The sequence below is a fragment of the Phyllostomus hastatus genome, unplaced genomic scaffold (genome assembly GCF_019186645.2).
Source record: "Phyllostomus hastatus isolate PE091 unplaced genomic scaffold, TTU_PhHast_1.1 phas_scaffold_200, whole genome shotgun sequence".
NCBI classification, from domain to species: Eukaryota; Metazoa; Chordata; class Mammalia; order Chiroptera; family Phyllostomidae; genus Phyllostomus; species Phyllostomus hastatus.
This window is the reverse complement of record NW_025334016.1, coordinates 1,555,624-1,580,316: the sequence shown is the minus strand read 5'-3', so window position 1 is coordinate 1,580,316 and position 24,693 is coordinate 1,555,624. Positions and strand designations below refer to the sequence as shown.

Here is a 24,693-nt window from a genome sequence, read left to right as displayed (position 1 = left end):
TGGGTTTATTCTAATGTTTTCTTCTATGTTGATTGCCTTGTGATTTTTTTCTTCAATTCTTTTGAACAGGATGGATTATATTAATGGAATTTCAAATATCAAACCAGTCTTTGCTCTGGAATAAACAACATTTGGCCATGGGTATATATTTTGTTATATAGTTATAGATTCAATTTATGGATATTTTGTTGAAGATTTTTTAAAAATTTTATTTATTTTTAGAGAGGGAAGGGAGGGAGAGAGAGAGAGAGAGAGCGAGAGAGAGAGAGAGAAACATCAATGTGCGGTTGCTGGGGGTCATGGCCTGCAACCCAGGCATGCACCCTGACTGGGAATCGAACCTGCGACACTTTGGTTCGCAGCCCGCGCTCAATCCACTGAGCTACGCCAGCCAGGGTCTTGTTGAAAATTTTTGTCTCTAATTTCATGAACAGTATTAGCCTGTAATTTTATCGTTGTTTTTTGGTTTTTGTATAAGTTATTAATGCTGGTCTCATAGAATAAGGTGGAAAGTGTTCCTTCCACTTTTCTTGTAGGAGTTTGAGAAGGACTGGTGTTAATGAATTTTGGTAGTTTGGAGTTTTCTAGAAATGGATCCATTTCTCGGAAGCTGCTGAACGTGTCCACATCATTTTTCTAATGTCTTTTGTTATCTGTAGTGATATTCCCTTGGGTTACTTGAACATATTTTAGGATTCTAACCGTTTTTACAGTGTTTCTGTGTATATCACTTCATGTAATTTTCTTAGTTCTTTTAAATGGTGACTATATGTATGTATATATAGTCACACACACACATATCATGTTGCTGTCCACAGGAATAATGTTTAATTACCTTCAATGAAGTATATATATCTTATGTTTTAAAATATTTTAATCAGATATGATAGGACATTCAGACACAGAAATGACTGTCAGGAAAGAAAAATTTTCATACTCACATATGTCAAGAAATGGGAAGCACAGCATGCCATGCAGAGCCACAGGAAAAACACCAGAGGTGGTCATGGGCTGGGGGAATGGGCAGGAGTCCTTACTGTGGTTTTCATGGGAAAGAATGAGTAATGTAGGCTAAGCAGGTTTAGGACTGGCTAGTTTGAATAATTTCAGTGGACTTTGGGGTGTGGGATTCCTGATCGTGAGATATTAAGTGTAGGAGAACATTAGCCTGGAATGTAAAAGCCTAATAGAAGAGGTGTTGGGAGTATGGGCTCTGGATCACTCAGTTTGAATATGAAAGTGAATTACATCTGAGTAATTTACTATCTGTGGGAACTAGCTAACTCTGAGGGAGGCATTTTCATCCTTGTCAGCAAGGCCCCAGATATATATAATCTATATATAATTATCTTAAGACTTTCTTCTCTATATATGTTAATAGGTAGATAGATATAACTATACAGACTCTGTATCAGAGTTATAATTTTTATTTCACTCCGCAAATATGATTTAAGGAACTCAAAAGAAGTAGGATAGTCTATTATTACTATATTAATATTTATTTTATCCATTCTATCTAATGCTCTTCACTTTCTGAAGTGAAGTTTTAATCCTTCTTATATTTTCTATCTACTTAGAGAAAATCCTTTAGCCATTCTTTAAGTGCTGGTTTGCTTATAACAAGTTTTCTATTCTCATGTCCAAGTATGTCTACATTTTCCCTTTATTCATGAAAGATCTATTCTTGGGATACTGAACTTACAGTTTACTATTCTTACAGTACTTGACAAATATGTACCATTTCCTTCTGGCCTCCATGGTTCCAGGTGAGAAATTTCTTATTATGTTAATTGATGTTTCCCTATAAGCATTGTTTTTCTCTACCTTGCTTTCAAAATTTCTTTGTCTTTAGTTTTCAGATGTTTAGTTATGATGTGTCTTGCCATAGATTTCTTTTGCTTTAAAATATTTGGTGTTTACTCAGGCTCTTCAAACTAGAGGCAGGTTTAATCTCTTTGGCAAATTCTCAATTATTATACCTTTGATTAATGTTTCAGTCCCATACTCTCTTTTCCCTATCGGTTTCTGATGAGATGACTGTTATTTCTTTTATTTTCCTACAGGCTCCTGAAACTCTGTTCTTTTCTTTCCCTTTTTTAAATTTGTTTTCTCTGTTGTTCAAATTGTATAAATTATATTGATCTCTTCTGACTTTCACTGATTCTGTTCTCCATCATCTCTATTCTATTCTTGATCCCATCCAGTGAGATATTTATTTAAATTTACTATATTTTATCAGTTCTATAATTTCCAGGTGGTTCTTTATTTAACTTACATTTTCTCAGATTCTCTATTTTTTCTTTTGTTTTGTGAGAATTAAAAATAATTTGTTGAAGTAGAATGTGGGCTATTGATTGCATTGCCTTATTGCAGAAGGGTGGAGTAAAAGTTTTGTCCCCTGAGGGGCACAAGAGAAGAGACCAAAAAGAGATAGGAGGAAGCACAGTGCTAATAGGCTCCATCTCTCATGTCTTCATTCTGCCTTATTGATGCTAGGTGTCACTGGAAGCTCAGTTCCCCTTTCTCACGTCACTTCATTTGATCTTTTTGATGCTCAATAGGGGTGTAAATTGTGATCCCCACTGGATCCCACAGGCTCCAGGGACTGGGCTAGAGTAGGAGTGTGTACCGACCCTGCATTACATTCTATTGGACCTTGCTAACAGCAAAAGTGGGAAGAAGAGTAGACTGTTTACTAGCCCAACTTGCAGCAATTTGCTCCATCTCACTCAACAACAGGTGCACTTAGAGGTGACTAGACCTCCAGGCACCATCTCTTTAAGTTTCATTATTGCTGGGTGGGGATGGATTCTCAGCTTGTGATAATCTTGTTGACACTACCTTGGTGGGGTACCTGGAGCTCTACCTGCTTCTGCCAGGAAAGAAATGAAAGATAAATGTCCCAGTCAGCCCCCTCAACACTATTCTGGCAGGGAACTGGAGGGCAGCCTATGTCAGTGGAGGCCATGGTAGGTTGGTTTGCTGCATGGCCCCATCAACACCACAGACAGGAGAGGAAAAGGAAATCAGAGTGTACTGTTCATGAGACATGAGGGTGGGGTGGCATAGGGTAGGAAGTTAACTATCCATTTAGCCCAGCTGAATATATGGGGGTGAGAGATATGTGGTTATTATATTGATGTTTGGCTACTATGGTGGGAAGGAAGAAAAGTATGCTATCTTGGCAAAGTAAGAAGTATAGTAAATGAAAGTATTTTAAAAATATTTTCTCAAGTATTAATTGTTTCTAATATTTACATACAATCTAATATAGACCTTCTTTCCATTTATATATTATGATTATCTCAGTTCTGTAATTTCTTTTGGGATGATAAAAATGTTACAAAATATAAACATGCAAGAATCTAGGAATATAAATAAATTGATTAGGATATTTAATACCACTATGAATAACAGTAAAGTGATGAGGATTTTTCTAATTGTAGGGAGCACTGTCTTCTCAGGGAAGAGTCAGGGTTCAAGAAAGTAACAAAAACACAGATAATTTGGTTTGGGGAATAGAGGGTATTTTCCTTATGACAGATCATGCATTCTAGAAGACAGTGTGATAAAGTCTTAGGATTTGGAAAGAGATTAGAGTTGTGGTAAAAAAAAATAGTGATTGCCCTGGCAGGGTCACTCAGTTGGTTGCAGCATTGTCCTGTAGACTCTAAGGTGGTGGGTTCAATTCCCAGTCAGGGCAAATGCCTCGGTTGCAGGTTCAGTCCCCGGTTGCAGAGCATATGAGAGGCAACCGATTAATGTTTGTCTTTCACATCAATGTCTCTCTCTCTCTCTCTCTCTTTCTCTCTTCCCCTCTCTCCTTGGGTAAGGATTAAAAAAGAAGTGAAAGCATACTGCCCTTGGGGATATGAATGCGGAGAATGAGGAATAACCCAGAAGAAGTGGTGTTCATATGGTAATAGATATAAAGTGGCATGAATGCATAATCATGCACTACCACATGGAAGAGAGATAAATTGCAGTGGTTAAGATCACACACTCTCACTGTCTTTGGGGGTAAGGTCTCGGAGGTGGGCAAGAATAAATAACTTAGCAAAAATACATTACACATATGAATCTGCTAATAGCTTGAAAACAATCTACCAATTATTCAACACTCCCTAACTACCTAAGCTTATGCATATTCTTTGCTATGCATGAGTTTATTAGCATTCTCAACTCTCAGCCCTCTAACATAACAAAATAATGTCAAATGTAGAGTTTGCAAATGCACTTAGGAATTGAGTGCTTGTCCCTAACAGAAATGCCTCACCATTTACCTTCTTCTTCCTATCAGTGTTCTTCTTGAGGGAAGTTGTGATAAAGATCACAGCCTCATTTACATATGGTAAGTAGATGAATATTACTCAGTGATGGCTTCTTCAGCTCTTATCAAAGGGTCAGGGAGATGCCATTATGTGCCCAATTGCTATAGGAAAGGAAACCCATTATAGCTATCAGAATTCAGGAAGAACACAAGTGGCAAAAGGGAATGAGTGGCTGTGCTTAGTCAAAAGAGGAAAATCCTAGAATGGATATTTTCATAAAATGCATTCATCATATCCATTTTATGAGATAACCGAAAAAATATACATTTTAATCCTTCTGTAAGATTTCATTATGACTTGCCCATAGAGCTTTTCACAGGAGAGAATTTCAGTTGTGTATTTATTTCCTACTCATGGAGACCAAGCATTTATATCTGTGTAATCTTACTTTTAGACTTAAATATGCAAAGGGATGTCAGCTAAAAGAAGAAGAAAAGATAATTTCAATTCAGGTGTAATTGGATTTTTGACATATCACATAGAGAGAGGTCTGATTACATCTGACAAATCCATATTGATTTTCATTTTAAATTCTTCTTAGCTAACATACTTTGTTATTTCTGGATTTCTTTTTTTTTCCTTTAAATTAAATAAAGGTTTGAAGAGATAGGAAATTTTAATTAACTTCATTGACTGAATGTAGTATCTACCTTAGAAATGGAGTCTGATATTTTTTCATACAAAAACTAACATAATGATACATTTAATATTTTTGTAGCCTAAATGTACCAAATAGGTCATAAGAAATGGCTTAGAATGTATTTTCTTTTTTCTTTTTAAATTTATTTTTAGAGAGAGGGGGAACAAGGGAGAAAGAGAGGGACAGAAACATCAATGTGAGAGGGAAACATCAATCTATTGCCTCTCTTACGCTTCCTGATGGGGGACCAAACCCACAACCCTGGCATGTACTCTGACCAGGAATTGAACCAGCGACCTTTCATTCTGGGGGACAACTCCGAACCAACTGAACTGTACCAATCAGGGCTAGAATGTATTTTCACTTATCAGAGTCTAAGAACTAAGACAAAAATGTGATGGCTACAAAATTGCATTAAGTTTCTCAAAAGTGACCCAAATGTGATAAAGCTGTCATCACCTTTACTATCTCTCCAAACTTCTTTGCAGTGTCTGTCTCTTTAAGGCTCTTGCAGAGAGCAGCTAAGACATTTTATGCAGTTCCATATCAGTGGTTTTTGTTCCAGGGATCTTCAGTACTTTTGCCCAGATTTCTTCTGTATCTTATGCATGTGGATAAACGTTCAATTTGAAGCATGTTTTATTGTTTCTCCCAAAATATCATGTTGAGCCCAGCATAGTAAAAATATCAAAACAATAAAAATTCAATGAGTGTATTCCACTTTACGAAACAAAATTTCACTTTCTAGCTCACATGTCATTTGATTCCAAAACTAGTAGAGAAGTATGTAATTTGTCTTTCATTTTACTATCTGAGCAATTTTAGTGTATATTATTCCTGCTTATGTCTTTTCTAGAACCTAAGGGAAAAAAGGTTACTTTTTAAGGAAAGAGAAAATATTTTAAACTAGACATAGAAATTAGAATAATTGTTCTAAAAGCAAATGAACCTATATAGACCTGTTTCTATTAATGCCATTAGCCTAATCATAGAATGACAGCATCTTTCAGTTCTATCTTAATAGTCCTGATGTGTAACCTCCCAGTGAATGCAGGAACACATTCCAAAAAGGTCTTTTGGAGATGGCCCCTCAGCAACTACATGGACGCATCATCTAATGAGAAGTTCTTATTTCTTACAGCACTCAATTTCCTCGTGAAACAAAATTAGAGAGGTCTTCCTTGTTTTAGTCCTTAATTCTACTACCTAGAGCTAATGGTCTCTAGTTGAAGTTCTGCTCTGAACAGCAACACAGAAAACTAACCTCTGTCTTCCACACTTGGAGAAACCCCTTTTCCATGCTCAATATTATTCCTTCAGACATTAGACATAGTTCTTTATATTCATCAATGGCCTGCTAGTTATCTAGACTCCCAAGGATTTAAGATCTTTTCTGTCTTAAGATCTATGCTGGTTGAGTACTTCAGTAGTTGATCCCAAACCAGTAAGGGCCGCCTTGTGTTATATTTCAGCCAGGATAAATGATTTCCCAGATCTCCAAATGCTGTTCTTGAATTCCTGCCTCCATGGACTGCCCGCCCATTGGGTCATCATCATTTCTGCCTAGATTATAACATTATCCTTAATGTAAGATTTTTCGAATTTTCTATTTCACTCTTTCTTAACAACTATAATTATGTATAGTTTCTGCAGCACCAGTGTAAATTTAGTCAGTAAGTCTAGTTGGAAGTTTTGGATGCAAGTAGAATTGTCTAGCTATTTATCAGGCATATACTAGCCATTTCCTGAGCTATAACAAAAGATCTTTCATCAGTCAATATCCATGCAAAGAAGTACTCTATTTTTCAGTATCTTAATATATATTATGGTAATTGACCCAAACTATCCAGGTCTGATCTAATTAGTGCACAGTAGTTTGGAGCAACTATATTCTTAAACCTGAGAAAAGACCTTTTTACCCTTATGGGTCAAATTTACTTTAGATCTTTAGATAATCTTATTACAAAGTATGCTATCAGAAGAAAGTCAGCCTGAGTTCCCTCCTTCTAGTACACCCACTCGAATCTCCTTTTCAAGTGAAATTTATTTCTTCTAAACTCTAAGGGTCCCCATGAGACTTGCAAGCAGGGGAGGAGTGGGCGGCAGCAGCTCATCCTGGGCTAACCCCCTGGCCCTGTCTCCAAGGGCCCCTTTCTCTGACTTTCCAGTGAGCTGACAGCAGCCCTGCCTTGGCTCACTTCTTTCCCATAATGTTTCTATAGAGCCAAAGCAGCTCTGCCTAGGCTCTCTCCTGTTGCTTCTTCTATCCTAGGCCCTTCCTTATATCATGTTCCCTCACTTTAACAAATGTATTATCAAAATTTTAAAAAAGAGAGGGAGAGAGAAAGTCAGCCAAAACCCAAAATGTGCTCCCAAGCTGCACACCACCATATTCAATTTACACTTGGCTGTTTTGAACTCACATGCCAGCCATTCCATTATTTCCTTAATGCTTTGTCTTGAAAACCTCAGTCAAACATTATAGAATACTGAAATTAAATATCCATTTGGCATATAGCACATTAGCTTTCTCTTCCTATTTTTTGTGATACATAAATTTTCTAAACAGTCTCTGGTTTTACACAAGACATGCATGGCAGAGACCCAGATAAGACTCTATCAGCAATTTATTACTATAGCCATTTCTGTAGGCTAATTCATTTATTCACATTGGTGCCTTCAGTAAGAACTTTTCTAGCTCCTGTTCAAAACTTCACCACCAACACCACAACTTTCCTTATCCTCCTCCCTTGCCCATTTTCTCTCCCATCCTATTTGATTACTGCCTGTTTCTTTCCACTAGCATGTATATCCCAGCAAGGAAGAGATTTTTGTCTGTTGGGCTTCATGCGGTATCTACAGAAATCAGAACAGGATCTTAGCATTTGGTTCCCAGTAAAAAGTAACTGAATGAATTGAGCAAGAAACTGTTCTAGTTGCTGGGGATAGTGTATGAAATAAGACAGCAAATATCCCCTGTATCGTGGATCTCGAGTTCTAGTGGAAAAAGGAAAAAAAAAGAAAGAAAGAAACAGGAAAGTACATAGTAAGTTTTAAGTTAATGATTTAGGGAGAGAGAATTAGTGGAGGCTGTTTTCAGGAAAACTTCTCTAAAGAGGTGACATTTTATGGACACTTAAACAATTTACAGGAAGTTAAACAAGAAGTGGGGATGCAGCCCTGGCTGGCGTAGCTCAGTGGATTGAGCGCGGGCTTCGAACCAAAGTGTTGCAGGTTTGATTCCCAGTCAGGGCACATGCCTGGGTTACAGGCCACAGCCCCCAGAAACCGCACATTGACGTTTCTCTCTCTCTCTTTTGCCCTCCCTTCCCTCTCTAAAAATAAATAAATAAAATCTTTAAAAAAAAAGAAGTGGGGATGCGAGTGTTCCAAGCAGAAGGGTGAACAATATAAAGGCTTAAATGGGAATTGCCTCAGAATGTTGATGTAGCAGCTCTGTGAAGGGTAGGAGAGATTACAGAAGGTGAAGTCAGAAAGAAATGCATGCATCAGATAGATCGTGTGGGGCCTTTCTGTTCTCACTTTCCAAAGACAAGCTGGAAAACATAAGGAGGTTTTAAACAGCCCAGTGATATAGCCCAATTGGTGTTTTACAAAAGGTCACTCTGTCTTCTTTGTAGATATTAGAGTGTAGGGTTCAAATTGAAATAAAGGAAGCTATTACTGTACTCCAGGTGGTATAGACTAGGGTGAAAATCAGGGAGCTGGTAAAAAGTGGTCAGAAATAGGATATATATTTTATGGCTTTGCTATCAGTATTTATTGATGGGCTGGAAATTTGTAATGAGAAAAAAAATTAATCAAGTACGACTCCCAGTTTTTCAGCAACATAAACTAGATAAATAATGGTGCCATCAAGTGAGATGGAGAAATCTTTGAGGAAAAAATTAGCATAAGGGTGAGGGGACATGTATATCAAGAGTAATATTTAGTAAAATATACCTACTAGATAACTATTTGGAGAAGAAAATATGAAGTTAAAAGTCAGGAGAAAGTATGGGGTTACCGATATAAATTAAGAGGTCATGGTATGTAAATGGTATCCACAGCCTGAAAGAAATGACCAGGAAGACAGTATAACTGGAGAAGAGGCAAGGCTGAATACTAAATTATGCCAACATCTAGAGTTCTGATAGCAGATATGTACGTGAAATAAGTCAGTCAGAAGAAGCTAAGAACCACATGATTCCACTCATATGTGGGATATAAATCTGAAACTCACAGACACAGACAGACAAACAGTATAGTGGTGACCAAAGCGAAGGGGGTGGGAGGATAGCAAAGGGTAAAGGGGGCCAAATATATGGTGATGGAAGATGATCTCACTTTGGGTGGTGGGCACACAACACAACATACAGATCATGTATCATAGAAATGTATGATTGAAACCTATATGACCCTATTAACCAATGTTGCCTCGACAAATAGCAAATAAGTAAACATACATATTCATTAAAAAAAAATAGAAGACTCAGAAGGCCTGAACAATGACATAAAAGGAAAACCAAAAGACAAGTGAATACAGCAGTTCAAGAAGAGAAAAGCCAACTATGTCAAATGCTACTGAGAAATAAAGTAAAATAAGGACATAGCATTGACCTACAGATACTGCAACATGTGAGTTATGATTTTCTTGACAAAAGCAATTTCCGTTGAGTTGTCAGGATTAAACCTTCACTGATGTGAGTTAGACAGTTGAGAATAGAGACAAAGTAGTAGAGACAGTGAATATAGACAACTCTTTCTAGGCAAACATGGTTATTGCCTTTAAAGCTATTAAATTCTAGAATATACATTCTTTGAGTATGTAATTTCTATTGATTGTAGAAAGGATTCAAATATTAGAATGACATTAATATTAATAATGAAAGCAGTAGCAACAGCTAAAGCAAAATTATTATCCTACACATTTGTATATCCCTCTACATGTATAAAATACTTTGAAAAAGAATTTTGGCTTTGCATTTATTATCTGGATTAATCCTGGATTAGAACATCGTCTTAGTGAATCAGAACTGGCAGATAATAACTTCAAAGGCAATAAGCCTATCTTCCTAGGAAGAGTTGGATAATATGAACAAGTTTTACAAATTAATGGTAAATGTAATAATGTAATATTTAAAATAAGAAAAAGGTATGAAAATACAATTTACAAAAAGTCAAATGCATATGGCAATGTTAGATCTGCAAGTTCTGTTTCCTAGAACTCCAAAGCTGTATTAGCCAATTGAAAAGCTTCATGTTGGCAACAGACATTCATTCTCAAAGCAAAAAGGAGGATAATACCTAGCATTTATCTCTCCATCTTTCTATAGCTCTATATTTAAAGCTATGATAGAATACTGACATCTTTAAAAGTTACATGAAAAATGACACTAATTAAAATTATACCTTGTTAGTTTTAATTATATGTATAAAATTATGTGGAAAAATAAAAACTTGATATTTTAAAGAAAAAAATTAATTGAAGAGCAATAGAGCAATATGGTCAAATATATCTCCCCTATCTGCTTTTCTGCCAGGAATTTTTATCTAACCAGACAAGGATTTCCTAATATTGTGATTACTCCAATGACAACAACCTAAATTAAGGCTCTAAAACTTCTCTTTTAAATTAAAGGGAAAATTTAATTAGCCCTTACAGAAATTAACATTGTGTAAAATGTTTTGAAAAGTGTGCTAAGTCTTTACCATTGCATCATGGAATATCAAGAGTACTAAAGTAATATAAGAGTCATTATATAAAAATATTTTAAAATATATTAATAGTTCTCATGAAAATGATTTCTTCAGAACGGAAAACTGGTATCATTTTAAGCAAAACCTTTATTATTTTAGGAAGTAGTAAGAGAAAATATAATAGTGAGCTATTGTAATTAAAATCAGTAATAAAATTTAAGTATGAGTAGTCATAAAATAGCTTATATTATGTAACAACAAATTATGTATTTTCTGTCACTGTAACATCACAAAAAGAATTATATATTGTTAATATTTTCACTGTTTTTAAAAGGTGACCTAAAATGGTTTTAAGCACACTTTGTCCATTAAAACACATGTAAAAAATATTAAAAAATAAAATTAAAACATTTCTGAAGAGACAAAGTTGATGAACTAATGAAAATACATAAAATGAATACTGATAAAGTTTTAGTTATCACACAAATGTCATTTCTTCTGACATATACAGTTATAATTGTTATTATTTAAATTATAACAGTTATAATCATATATAAATTATAATTTAGTTAAAACATATATAAATTATAATTTAGTTACATTTATATATAAATTATAACTTAGTTATAATTTAAATTATAACTTTAAAAATCATAATAAATAATTTATCATTTTTTCCAGAGGTAGTCAATTTATTATAAAGTTCATGTAGATAAACAAAGAGGTAAGAATGCCCAGTAAAATTCTGAGAAGAAAGTAATGTGAGAGAGCTATCGTCAATACATATTAAAGTACATTATAAAGCCTCTCTAATGAAAACAGTGAAGTTTTGGTCTTAAAGACAGATCTAGTGGAATAATAGAGACAACCCAGAAATAATCCAAGTACATACGGCAGTGTGGTCTATGACAATGTTGATATATCAAATCAGTGGGGATAGATGAGCTTGAAAATAAATCTTGAAGAAAGACAGCCATTTGGATAAATGGAAAAAGGTACCATGTTCTTAGATTGAAAGGCTCAATAGCCCTGGCTAGTGTGGCTCAGTGGATTGCATGCCCGCCTGTGAACTAAAGAGTTGCTGGTTCAATTCCCAGTCAGGACACATGCCTGGGTTGTGGGCCAGGTACTCAGTTGGGGGTGTGTGAGAGGCAACCACATATTGATGTTTCTCTCCCTGTCTGTCTCCCTCCCTTCCCCTCTAAAAATAAATACATAAAATATTGTTTAATATTGTGTAAGGCTCAGTAACTCAATATTTCTAAGATGCTAGTTGCTTCCATATCAATGTGTAGTTTCAATACAATTTTAAAAAGCCTTAGCAGCGGTATGCATGTGTACCTCTTTATCTCTGTGTGTTTGGAAATCAACTAGCTGATTCTAAAACTCATAAAAGTGCAAAGGATTTACAATAAATAAGAAAATCTTGAAGAACAGGAACATTTTGAATTTTGAAAGATTTATGTTACCACATATGCAGACTTGCTTATAGCTGTAATAGTTAAGACAGTATGATATTAGTGCAAAGACAGATGAATAGACAACTGCAACTGAGGAGAGAGTCCAGAAACATATTTGTAAACATACTGTCACTAACTTTGAAAGAAAACTGTTTTCCAGTTGCAATGTCTTCATTGCAATTCAATGACAGAAAGGGTGCCTTTTCTATAAAAGATGCTAGGACAAGTTGGTATACATAATGAATAAAGTGAACCTTGACTCCTACATGTCACCATATTTAAAATTATTAAGGTACCGTATTTTGCCTTGAAAATGCACACTTTTTTTACCCAAAATTTTGAGGGAAATATAAGGATGTGCATTATACATGGGTATAATGATTACATACCATGGGTATAATAACGGGCATAATAATCCCATGTATAACACACACAAAAATGTGAGTGTGAATTATACATGGCAAAAGCAGTATATTGTCAGAAAAAATAAACAGCAATGCTTATAATAAAAAGAGGAATGTATCTTCCTGACTTTATGCCCAAGCTATTGAGATTATCACCAGTACACAGTATGTAGGTATCAGCTGTTTGTGAGAACTGCCTTCAACCGAAGAGAGTCACCTGACCAAGGTAAAAAACTACTTTCTAGGGCAGACTGCACTTAATGATGAATTGATGTGGGCACTTGGGGAGATGGGGTGAAAGTATAAAATCCTGGCTTCCTCATCCCAAATTGGGGCAACTGTGAGGAGCTATCCAATTTCAGTGCTTGCCATGTTGTAGCTGAAACCCTTGTCCCCACTATCTCAACTCTGTTCAGTCTTGCTTCATTCCCTTCCTCTGGTGGTGCAGACCATGAGAATGTTCCCTAATAAACTCCCTGCTTCCCAGGAGAACTATTTTGCAACAGTGATACTTCAAATACTTCTGAGTGAAACTTGAACAGTTACTTTAAATTTTTATTTCATTATTTATTGGTTGATGTTTTACAGCTGTCTTCTATTTAGGATGGTATTGAGTAGTTGAGCAAGAGCCCATGCTCTGCATTAAAACCCAAGCTCCAACATATAATGGGGATGTGACCTTGGACCTAATGCCTACAGGTCTCAGTGTAGTCATCTCTACTATAAGAGTGTTAATAGACTCTAACTCATATGGTAGTGAGGGCTGAATCAATTACTATTCATAAAATGTTTAAATAGTCTCTGGCAAAGAGGACATTTCTATTGCTCATGACAAGTGATATTGTTTTCCATTAAAATACTATTAAGTAAATTATCATACAGATGATACAAAGGTGTGCCAAAATTTGTGAAGGTGACATACGAATAACTGAAATTTGGTGATATTTTAAATGAAAATATTGAATAAAATATAATATATTTTAAGGATTAGGGATATGAAAATGAATAACAAAGTTGGCTTGTTTTAAAAATAAAGATATATCTACAAAGTTGGATACTTTAAAATCTAAATATAAAACCAGAAATAGTTATATACTGTTCTGTAAGAAATCATTTAAAAAAAACTTGTATTCACCAAGGTAACAGGGTTATTTAATCAATCAGTAATTGATGAACATTACAATCATTTGTCTAGTAATTTTTTCATCTAGATGACAAATGGGTTTCAGAAGCAAAATAACTTATTTATTCTTTATTCATTTTTCAGAAATATATTTCCTGGCATGTACTGGCAGAGTGCTAGCTAGCTCTTGTTTCTTATAAAACAAAACCATCTTTGTGTTTTGCTATTTTCACCTATACAAATAATACTAATAACCCATAATTGTATATACTATTAGAGTTTAGAAATTTATTCACATACACAATTGCATTTATTCTCCAACAAAAATCCTATCAGGTAAAACTGAATTTCATTCTTTGTAATGTCCAAAATGGGATCTAGAAAGTAAAGAAAATAGCTCAAGCGAACAGTTTTCCATATTATAGTGAAAATCCAACACAGATTTTCAGACCCGACTTCTAACGCCCAATCACTGCATCTTGGCTGCCCTTCCTAAGGTCCCAGGTCTAATTTTAAACTTATGTAAATTTGTAAAGCAGCACCTTGTTCTCTAGTGCTACCGTATGGTATAGAATAAATGAGGGTAAAAAACCACTTAGGTGGCTACCATTTAAATCAACATCTTTTAAAATGTTAGTGACCTTGAGCATGGTTTCCATCATTTTGTGGCCAGCTGTACTTCTTTTGTGAAGTGTTGCTCATACTCCTTTTAATGTATTGCAAAGAAACACAAAACAAACACCTTCAAGTCATACATAAGAAGTTCAGCTTTGCCATTAAACAACTGTTTTGATTGTGTGTAAGTCAATGCTTCTGAATTGCAATCTCCTTGATTCAATAAGAATAATAACAGCTACATTATGGAGTTATGAATTGATGAGAGTTAGAGTGCCGACAGAAATGACTACAGAAAATATAGAAGAAAGGTTTAAGCCCATTTATATTGGGATGTTAGTAGTGGTTCCTGATTTCAGTTACTATTTTTGTATGAGTTATGTTAAGACAAATTTGTATTTCATCATATATATGTAACTATTATTATATATTTTTACTTTAAAAATATTACTTTAAAATATTATTTTAAGCAAACTCATATTTTGGGGGCTTTTGATTTTTAGGCAACTTATTTATTATGCTTTAGTTTTTTTCATACTCATCAATAAACAGGTGGGATAGATAATTAATATAAGTAAAAACAGATGTACACCCTATAATAACTTTTCAGGAAATCATTAGCTTTGCAAAGATGCAATTAGTTTTCATAAGTATGAGTAATTTTAGCACACTAGTTATTTGTAATCTTCCAAAATCATCTTTGGCCCACACATTTATGTATTATGTAGCATGACATTCAATTATTTTGCAAGTTGTACTTATGTGGTATGAAATAAAAAATGGCAAAGGTATAATAAATATACATAAAGGTTATACTATCCATGTTTTTCCTATCTACTTACTAAACTTTGTTTCAAAATGTTAAATTTGTATCTTTAATTTTTATCAAGTATTTATAAAGACACAGACATATTTCATCTTTTCTAAAATGTAATAGCATACAGAATGACAGAATAGAAGGTAGAAATCCGGTACCTCGTGTGGGACTCAACCTAAGACTGAAGACAGGAGTCTCAATGAGGAAGCTATCGCACTTAATGCCAAGGATGACATTCTTGGGCATTTGCCGACCTAATAAAAATATAAAGAGATATTACACTTCAATGTCACATTTAAGAGAAAAAAATCAGTGAAGATTGAAATAGAACCAACACTCTCCTCTAATGGGAAATTTCTCAGATGATTATTTTTCAAAATACATTTTAAGCTGAGATTTAAATGGCACTCTTGAAGACTATATCCAATGTTATATATGGTTTCTTCTGTAATATTTAAGAAACATTATAAAATCAGCTCATAAATCCTTGGGATTTTAATTTAAACTACTCAAATAATAGGTATTACTGAGACACTGTTTGAACCAACAATCTACATTTGGATTGTAGCACTTAATACTTACATGTACATAAATGTGCATTTATGCAACATTAACAATAAACCAATAATAGAAAAATCAGTCAATTATTTAAAACATACTTACTGGCTAAATAAAAAGTAACTGCTTTTAGTGCTATGCTACTATGTACAAAAGATAAAAATCTCTGTTAGCACAGGCATTTATAACTTTAAGTACATTAAAAACTAGTTATCAGCCAATGTTGTCCTTGGAAAGAAATGATAATGTATAACATTCAACTCCTATAAAGGGGATTTTGTAAAAGGCAAAAGATTTATACGATTTGAAGAGGAACCAGAGTATGGATTTTGTAACAAATAGTAAAATACTATATATATTTACCATTTTGCCCACCAATATCACTTATAGAAATGTATCTTAAATATATAGCTCAAATATGAAACAATATGTACTGAGGCATAATTTAGATTGCAAATTATTAGAAATAATGAAAAGGTCCATGTACTGGAGATGAGTTGTACATAAACAATAGTGCAGTAAAAAAATCAATGTACTAAAATCATAAAAATCAATGACAAAGATGTCCATTAACTATTTCACTAGATTCCAGACATTGTTATGTGATGTTAGCAAGATACAAAAGAAATTATACAGTATTCTACCTTTGCATGAGATAGAGGATGAAACAGAACTACGTGTGGGTGTGTGTGTATGCCTTTATTCATATACACTCATTTCTGCAAAAATAAACACTGGATAAATCAGGATCAAATTAAGATGGTCACACACACAGTTGGTTGAGAATGAGGATGGGATTTGTATAAATAGAACTTGTTACATAGCTTTGAGTTTTGAACAATGCATGTTCACAAATTCAGAAATTAAAATACATTTTAAATATTTGAAAAGTAAATTTAAATTAAAAGATAAAGAACCCATCTTTGTATACATTGACAACTAAACTACATAGAATAAAAAATTAATTAAAGAATATGTTGGCCATAGTTTCCTGACTGTTCTAAGGTAGCGAAATACATCCTAGGAGGAAAAGTTACTGCAAAGATATCTTGAACTGTTTAGTAGTTTTTGTAGTAACTGTTTAGTAGTCTTTTCTTTTCTTCTTTTTTTTTTTTTACAGTAAATGTGTACTGAATTGATGTTTTTCGAACCAGATTTTTCATGTTGGAGAAGAGAGAGTGAGGTAAGATGAGGAAAAACCATGCAGTGTAGGATATGAATGGGAGTCATCAGTATAAAATAATAATTTTTAATAATTATTTCTTTGCTCTGTCCACTGCAACAGACATCCCAGTAACAATGGACATATCTAATTCCCATATCATGGATACTAAATACCTTGTCTCTATAAAGTGAGCCTTGAAAAAATGCCTAATTCGACCTTTGCAGCAAGTTAAGGGCTAGATAACTGGAATATCTTGCTGTCCCACAAAATAATAAAATGTTCAAAAACTAATGGAGACAATTCAAAGGACTTCGGGATTCATTTGTAGAAGATTCCACTGGTCTCATGAAAGGCAAGGACCTACGCCAAGATTACTCTACCCAGCAAAGTTATCATTTAGAATGCAAGGGCAGATAAAGTGCTACCCAGATAAGATCAAGTTAAAGGGGTTCATCATCACCAAGCCCTTATTATATGAAATGTTAAATGGACTTATTTAAGAAACAGAAGAATATAAAAAACTATGAATAGTAAAATGACAACAAACTCACAACTATCAACAACTGAACCTAAAAAACAAAAACAAAAACTAAGTGAACAACTAGAACAAGAACAGAATCACAGAAATGGAGATCACATGGCGGGTTTTCAGTGGGGAGGGGGAGAAAGGTACAGGAAATAAGAAGCTCACAGAAATGGAGATCACATGGAGGGTTTTCAGTGGGGAGGGGGAGAAAGGTACAGGAAATAAGCAGCATAATTGGTAGGCATAAAATAGACAGGGGGAGGTTATAGGAAATGGAGAAGCCAAAGAACTTATATGTACAACCCATGGGCATGAACTAAGAGGGGGGATGCTGGAGGGTGGGGGTGTGCAGGGTAGAGGTGGGATAAAGAGGAGAAAAAAATTGGGAAAACTGTAATAGCATAATCAATAAAACATACTTAAAAAAAGATCCCACTGGCCAAATTTGAGAGTACCAAAAAGAATAATAGTTAATTTTTAAAAAACCCATGAAAATAAAGTAGCCCCATTCCTCCTAGGCCCTCCCTATTATAACTAGAAATTGCCAGATAGCATAGACAAGCTTGGGGAAACTGAAATGTGAAAAGGAAGGCAGCCTGCTTAGACCTTGGGTCTTGAGGAATGACATAGTGGTGAGTTCCCAGGTTTCCATAGCACCTTCCATATATACTGGACAAGGCACTGTAGAAACCCCCAGCCCAGATCAGGAAACAGGGGAGACAAAAAAGGGGGGAGGGGCTTTCTTCTACCACTTGTTTAGTAGAAACAGGCAGCATTCCAATTCTCTCCCTGGGACAGCAGGCTGAGAGGGTAAAGGTAGGGTAGAGCTGATGGAAGGAAGGAAGGAAGGGAGGGAGGAAGGGAGGGAAGAAGGAAGAAAATCAGCAAGTAAATAAGCAAGCAAGCAAGCAAGTAAATATATAAAGAAAGCATGGTCCAACAGTGTTCTGTCAACAAGAAACTGTTTCAAATTTAATGACAGGTAATTTGAAAGAAAAAAAAGATGTATCATACAAATGTTAATTTTTAAAAAACAGAAATTGCTACATTAACATTATAAAAGTAAAGTTCAGAGAAAAGAAAATTACTAGAGACAAAGAGGGGAATGACATAATTATAAAATATTGATTCACCAGGAAGACACACAATCCTAATGCATCTATAACAGGCAAGAGAGCCTCCACTTACATAAAGCACAAATCCATAGAGCTGAAAGGAGAAATCAACAAATGCACCGGCACAATTGTGTGCTTTAACAACCCCCCTCTCAGCAGCTGAGAGGCCTACTCATCACAAAATCTGCACGGATATAGAAGACTCAAAAAACCAAATGAAGTGACAGAATTTAAATAATCTATGTAGTAGAATACTCCATGAAACAGCAGGACACATGTCTGTTTCAAGCTCCTATGGGATATTGAGCAAGACAGACCATATCTTGGGTCACAGAACAAACCTCAACAAATTAAAATAACTCAAGTCGTACAGATTGTGTTCCTTTGACCACAGGGAACTAATAACAGAAAGACGAAGGGAAGAAAGGGAGAGTCCTGAGCTGTCTGTCACCAGTCTGCCCTGACACTGCTCTTTAAATATCTTCTCAAAGCCAATACAAATTGGCTGTAAGTCAAAAACCTCAGCAAATGAGTGCAACTGTCCTCAATGCAACAGTAAAAAGGAAAAGGAATGAGATATTATTCTTTTCTGTTGATGTAAGAGCTTTGAATTTGTACAAATATTAGCTCTAGTTCCTTTAAATTGCTTTTACAAAAAGCCCTAAGGTCCTACTACATCTGGTCACAGAGAAATCCACAAAAGAAAGAGATGGGTGTTAAAGTCATTTCTGTTAATATTTTGTTTTGTTTTTCCAAACTGAAGAACATTCATTACCCAGAAACATAGTGATAACCATACTTTTTTATTAATTTTTAAGAGAGAGGGAGGGAGGGAGAGAGGGAGGAAGGGTGGTGGGGAAGAGGGAGAGAGACAGAGAAACATCGATTTGTTGCTCCACTTATTTACACATACATTGGTTAATTTTTGTACGTGCCTTTCCTGACTGGTGGATCGAACCTGCAACCTTGTCATATAGGGATAATAGTCTAACCAACTTAGCTACCAGGCCAGGATGATAGTGACGCTTTTAAATAAAGAGAGCAAGTGGTCTTCCCTGAATAAAGAGTGCACCATCAGACAATACTCCTTCACTGATCAAAGAATTGTACGATTCCTTGCTAGAGGCAACAATAGAGATGACCTTGTACGTCCTCCGGTGTGTTAACAGTTAGAGAAGTCCCCCAAAAGAAGCCCAAGGTCACAAACCTTGTGCCTTCTCAGGTTAGATCCCCACACATTTTATACACTGAATGTTCTATAATCAAATGTGACAATGTGATGGGTATTTGGAAACAAGAAAAGCTGAGATGTAAAAGATAAAAAAAGATCCATGAGTCAATACTCATACTAAAAAAAAAGAGTTGAGTGAAGGGGAGGAAAAAAGTCTCTCTCTCTCAATTGTATATGCACACACACATCATATATATGTAATCATATACATATTATATATGTATGCACATATATGTAAACATGTGTGTATATGCATGTATGTATAATTCCAGCTAATAAAATCAGTGAAGATAATAGACCTAATTGATACTGAGAGGAAAAGATGACCTTTATGATATAACAGTCTGGCAGGCACAGCCGTAACCAAGTGATTAAACTTAATATCCCTAATAATGGGACTAACATTTGGTGCCTTCTGATGTATTGCAATGATAAGTACACAAAATCTCTTGTGTGATATTCTCACCACAATGTTTAGTTTGAATTGAATAATGAAGAAACAATCAAGGAAATCCTCAATATGCAATATTCTAGAAGACAACTGGCCTGGACTCTTAAAAATGTCAATATCATAAAAGACAGAACCAGGTAGGAGGGGACCTTTAGATTAAATAATATTTAAGAGATCTGATAACCAAATGCAGTTGGACTTGGTTGGAAATCCCTGATTGGATCCTGGATTGGAAAACAGAGGAACTAAGGCATAAAGAGACTGTTATATATTTGATACTCCAACTTCCCTACCTACCATTCTCAAATGTCCCAGTTTTGTTTATTTGTTAATTCAAATATTGAAATAGCTGATTGTGTGAATTTGGGAGAGATTTTGACAGTGTTGGACTTTTTCTTAGGCCTATTTATCTCTCTTTCTATATATAAAGTTACGTGCACCCTGAATGGCAATATACAATGATCACCTTGGCTGGTGTGGCTCAATGGACTGAGTGTGGGTCTGTAAACCAAAGGGACAATGGTTCGATTCCCAGTCAGGGAACATGCCTGGGTTACAGGCCAGGTCCCCAGTAGGGGGTGCGCCAGAGGCAACAACACATTGATGTTTCCCTCTCTTTCTCCCTCCCTACCCCTTTCTAAAAGTAAATAAATAAAATCTTTTTAAAAACTTTAAAAAATATACAATGATCACTACATACTTAACATCGATATTTATTCAACTCTGGAGGTACTTGACTCAAGATTCAGAGGACTTCCAGGAATAAGATTTTCATAAACTAGTCTAACATGTAAAATCAAATGCACTAAGTGGTACCTCTCCATGCTCCATAGGTATGATTAACTTATAACACTGCTATATTGTATACTTTGTTATTTTACTGCTAGTGAACACCACAATCATAATTAAGTAAGTAAACAATAACTCAATACAGTACTTTATTTATATTTCTCAACCTACAAAATGAAAGTTGATACTTGTAAAACTAATATATTGTGCTGATTGGTATAAACATCTTCATTTTTACTGTTAAATTAGTAGTGCCTAATACTAGATTTAAAATGTGTTTGACAAAACTCGTAATGAATTGATTTCTATTTCAGACCCATATTATTTACCATTTAATAAAAAGTGACCAAAAATTCCAAATCATTGAATTGCAAAACATGCACTGTCAATATGACAGGAAAAAAAGAACAGGCCTGATTACAGCCAACATTTAATCCAAATCCAAATATGCTATTTATAAAGAAAATGGGGAAAGGAAACACTATCAGAACACTAGAATTTCTATGAACTTCTAAGGAATAAGCATTGGCATATTTGAATAATTATTATTAGAATCTTACAAATCTACTAATTTACATTTTTGGCTTCATAGATAAAATTAGAAGAACTTGACTTGTTACGTAGATTTCTAATTCTTGATTCTGGCTCCACCAGGTACATGCTGTGATTTCAGCCAAGGTACCTCATCTTCCACACCTTGTTTTTTCTTTTATAAAATGATGCTGTTGAGCTAATGGATCTCTAACGTGACCACCACCTCTCTAATGCATTGAGTCTATGATAAAATACATTTGATTAATAATTTAAAAATAACATAGGTAAAGTATAAGAAATACAACTTACTTGTTAGTAGGGCATCGACAAAAACATTTTCCTTGGTGGGATTTTCGAAAGTTATAACAGTGATTGCCACTCTATTAAGGAACGTGGTCATTGTTTCTACTTCAAGCGGCTGGGGAAACAGTCCTACTCCAGAAAGGAGGAACTTCCATTCTTTAAACTGTTTAAAGATAAACATTCATAACATGTATATCATACGTGTATACATTTATTTGCAACACTTAATAAATGCAATATGTGTACAAATTTTGGCAGATAAAAAAAGTCTCGTTGTTAATATTTAACATGCCTTGTTTTATCTTTTCTTCCTTTTCAAAATTTCTTTTGATTTTGTTGAAAAAATCAATCCATGTGTTTTTACACTGATAAAAAGGACAGCTCAAGAGCAATATTCAAATAGTCAACATTTCAATGCATATAAGGTTATTTATAGCAGCATTAAAGAGATATCTTAATAGAAACCTTGCATTTATGCTCAAGGATTTTTTTAAAAGTCAACTTGTCTAACAAACTAGATACTATAAACCGCATGAAGTTTCCAAAATCCTAGGGTGAATTTCAGGTGAAATTCATATAGTTATCACTATCACATGAAGGCAAAGAGGGTGAGGCACAGAATGACGTCCCACTGAAGGGCAGTGTGTACAACTGTTATTTATATTATTTATCCCCACCATCTAGGACACTGTAGATTCTGTTATCCCAAGATAGGAAATCATGGCTCAAAAACCAAGTAAAGGAGATCGAATGTGGCCATTGTTCATATCTATGTTTCACAAGCCTGCAAAGCTCTGTTTGAAATATTCCCTTTGTATTCATTTAGAATAAAAGTCCCCCAAAAGCACAATAGACTGTGACTCAGTTGGGCACCGAATGTTTTACTAATGTTGTAAATAAATGAAGAGGTAATTAAATAAAAACCAACAAATGCAACAGCCTCGTTTATAATCTCTCAAACTACCCAGATGTTTCCAAACCTAAAATCCAGTAAGAGGAGGGACACTTGCTTTAAGATTGTTCCAAAGCACAATGGGGTGGTGAGAGGAAGTGCATACAATGCTGCCTCTGAGTAGAGAGAAACAAGGGCAAGTGTATCTGCATATTATATCTTCAAATGACTGCATTACTTTTAGTTCGAGATTCTACTTGAATAATGTCAGTTCACTATATTTTCACTTAAGATGTCCTAATTTAATTACATGTAATTGGCTGACTGGGTTCAATTAAATTAAGAACTGTTTTATGTAAATTACTTACATTTTGGCTACTCAATTAAATTAATCCTAGATGAAAGAAATAAGATTACTTTGAACCACCGGGAATGAGCCAAAGTACAAAAACCAGAAGGTCATACTTTCATGTTTTTGCCAAATGTCCTGGAATACTAGTGCTTCTAATTTAAATCATATCCATCCTACCATTATGGGGCACTAGTAAACAATACTTGCCCTGGCATTGCTTAAATCATACTCTTGGGCTCAGAAAGAGAAATTTCAAAGTATCTCAAAAATTGTGCATTACAAAAATAAGTGGCTGCTCTCTCTATGTAGCATGCCTGTGCCTAACCCCCCTTCCCCCAAGCAAATTTTCCTTGCCTCTCTCTTTGTCCTAAGCTCCAAGGGCCCTTTTGTCTCTAACTTGTTTCCTGAGCCCAGGTCTTCTATAGTTCACTTCTGCCTCTGTGACTTTATAAAAATAACATTTTTAGCCCATCTTTTTCTTAAACTTCTTTGAAAGGAGACAACAGTGAATAACAAAACAAAACAAAACAAAAAACCTTTAAAGATCCAATTCCATTGTTTCTGAAAAATAAAACAAGTGGAGGTAAAAGACAATCAAACTGTTCTGCCTGCAGAGCAGAGCTCGAGGGCTTTAGAGCTGGCTAAGAATCAACCAAGTTTTCCCCAGGCACAGGCTGCAGGATCACAGACTCATGCTGGGTGATAAAACCACTTGGACTCTGTCTTCTCACCTTCGTTTTTGCTATTCTGACCTTTAGATGCAGCGAGTCACACAATAAAGTACACATGAAATAAATAATGGAAACTATTCAAAAATAAAAATGAAACAACTGAAAACCAAGAAAAAAATCTTAGAAGGCCCGACTGCCATATTAGCTGCTTACCACCATTCCTCTTATTCTGATATGCAGTTAACACAACCTCATTTACAGCATCTGGTAGCATAGTATGAGTTTCAGGACATACATAATTGTGATATCCTAACCAAATTAATCTTAGGATTCAAAATCTGCACAAACGACTTTAGTCTAAATTTAGTTGGGTTTTTTACAATGGATCCTGTGCATGGATCCAAATCAGAAACCCATGCAGTAAATTAAAAACTATAGCAATTTCCTTAAGTTCAGCAAAGTGTAACAATCAGAAATAATTCAAGCTTCTCCTGTAATAATTGCCATTACCAGATTTTATCTGAATCAGCTATTCAGCTGTACATGTCAGTTCAAGTTTACAGGGTCTGGTAGAAGTAACGCCTGCTTGAGTGTGGTTGCTACGGTAATAATATGGGTGTAATAATTTATACTTTTAATTTGAACATTTCACCTAAAATGTCATGTGGTGTGCTTGAGTGCGATATTGTTATGATACAGAATGACATGCCAATGATTTTGTGATAAAAAGTTTTATAATAGAAAAAGGGCATTATTTGTGCTAGACCCTGTATTGGTGAAAATCAAGACAGAGACAGAAATCTATGGGAGTGTTTCCCTGATGGTTAAAGATATTGGAAACTCTTAGCCTTAGAGAAAGTAAACCCTAAAATTTTATTTTAAAATATATCTTAATCAGATGCCTACACATACAGTATGTGTACTGTATTTTCAAAAGGTCATTCAATGAATACTTTAGGATGAACAGGTTTTGCTGGCAAAGGATGGTGACTGGATGAATTAAATTAAAAAGGAAG

At 34.9% G+C, this 24,693-nt stretch overlaps 1 protein-coding gene across 1 annotated transcript in view; it reads right to left on the bottom strand.

Moving 5' to 3' along the window:
- The window catches only part of CFAP47 (cilia and flagella associated protein 47), a 333,438-nt gene that overhangs the window by 38,919 nt on the left and 269,826 nt on the right, over positions 1-24,693 (bottom strand). The window contains 2 exon segments of the mRNA XM_045860609.1: positions 15,249-15,344; positions 21,769-21,925. Of these exon segments, the coding sequence (XP_045716565.1) occupies positions 15,249-15,344; positions 21,769-21,925 (253 nt within the window).